Below are 1,054 nucleotides of genomic sequence, written 5' to 3' on the forward strand. Positions count from 1 at the left end.
CAAAACACTGAAGCTCTCCTCAGTACACCAAATACTACTGCAGAGGGCGGGGCCTGTGAGGGCGGGGCCTGTCGTAAATACACCCAAATACTACTCCAGAGGGCGGGGCCTGTGAGGGCGGGGCCTGTCGTAAATACACCCAAATACTACTCCAGAGGGTGGGGCCTGTGAGGGCGGGGTCTGTGAGGGCGGGGTCTGTGAGGGGATGGCCTGTGAGGGCGGGACCTGTCGTAAATACACCCAAATACTACTCCAGGGGCCTGTGAGGGCGGGGTCTGTGAGGGTGGGGTCTGTGAGGGTGGGGTCCAGTTGCAGAGCTGCTTGGTTTGGGTTTGTTTCACAGTCTGATTAATATCTGTCCTAATTAATAAACTTATATTATTAATTCAGTTGATCTAGGATCAATCACTGTAAAGATCAATAAAATTGACATCGTATGGAAACAGATCCAGCAGCTTCCTGCTTCTCTCATTGGTCCAGACTGGTAATGTCATCATCAGTCTGGACCATCCAGGACTGTCACACTTTGGTACTGGACAGGTGGAGGTCCCCTGCCTCTTCTTCTTCATCTCCTCTCTCCTCCAGTCTGTCAGGGGGTGGAGCTTCATCAGACACCCTGAAACCTGTGAAGGTTGGGCAAATGGGAAACCACCTAAGTAGGCGGGTCTTTCTGACCACGCCCATCCCCAGGGGAAAGTCATAGGAGGATGAGCCAGAGGAGGAAGAGGAACCAGATGAAGAGAGCCACTGGACCAGACCTCTTTCCTGTCTTGTACCTGTGCACAAGAAGAAGAAACAGAAAGAGACTGATCAGATTAACTGTCCCTAATCTAAGCCTGCATCACTGATCTGTATTACTGGACTGTGGTCACATGACCTGGCTCTGCTTCACAAGGGCATTTATATGATTGAGCTAAAGCTAATGCTCATGACTGAACAAAACACTACCCATCCATCCAGCCATCATCCATCCATTCATCCATCCATCCATACTCCATCCATCATCCATCCATCCATCCAGCCATCCATCCATCCATCATCCATCCATCATCCA

General features: G+C 50.6%; 1 protein-coding gene across 1 annotated transcript in view; it reads right to left on the reverse strand.

Annotated features, from left to right (window-relative positions):
* Positions 1–434: 434 nt before the first annotated feature.
* The window catches only part of slc23a1 (solute carrier family 23 member 1), a gene marked incomplete at its 5' end in the record, with an annotated part of 21,431 nt that continues 20,811 nt past the window's right edge, over positions 435–1,054 (reverse strand). The window contains 1 exon segment of the mRNA XM_014028649.1: positions 435–776. Coding sequence (XP_013884103.1) covers positions 520–776 — 257 coding nt within the window.

This window comes from Austrofundulus limnaeus, unplaced genomic scaffold (genome assembly GCF_001266775.1).
Source record: "Austrofundulus limnaeus strain Quisiro unplaced genomic scaffold, Austrofundulus_limnaeus-1.0 Scaffold792, whole genome shotgun sequence".
NCBI lineage: Eukaryota > Metazoa > Chordata > Actinopteri > Cyprinodontiformes > Rivulidae > Austrofundulus > Austrofundulus limnaeus.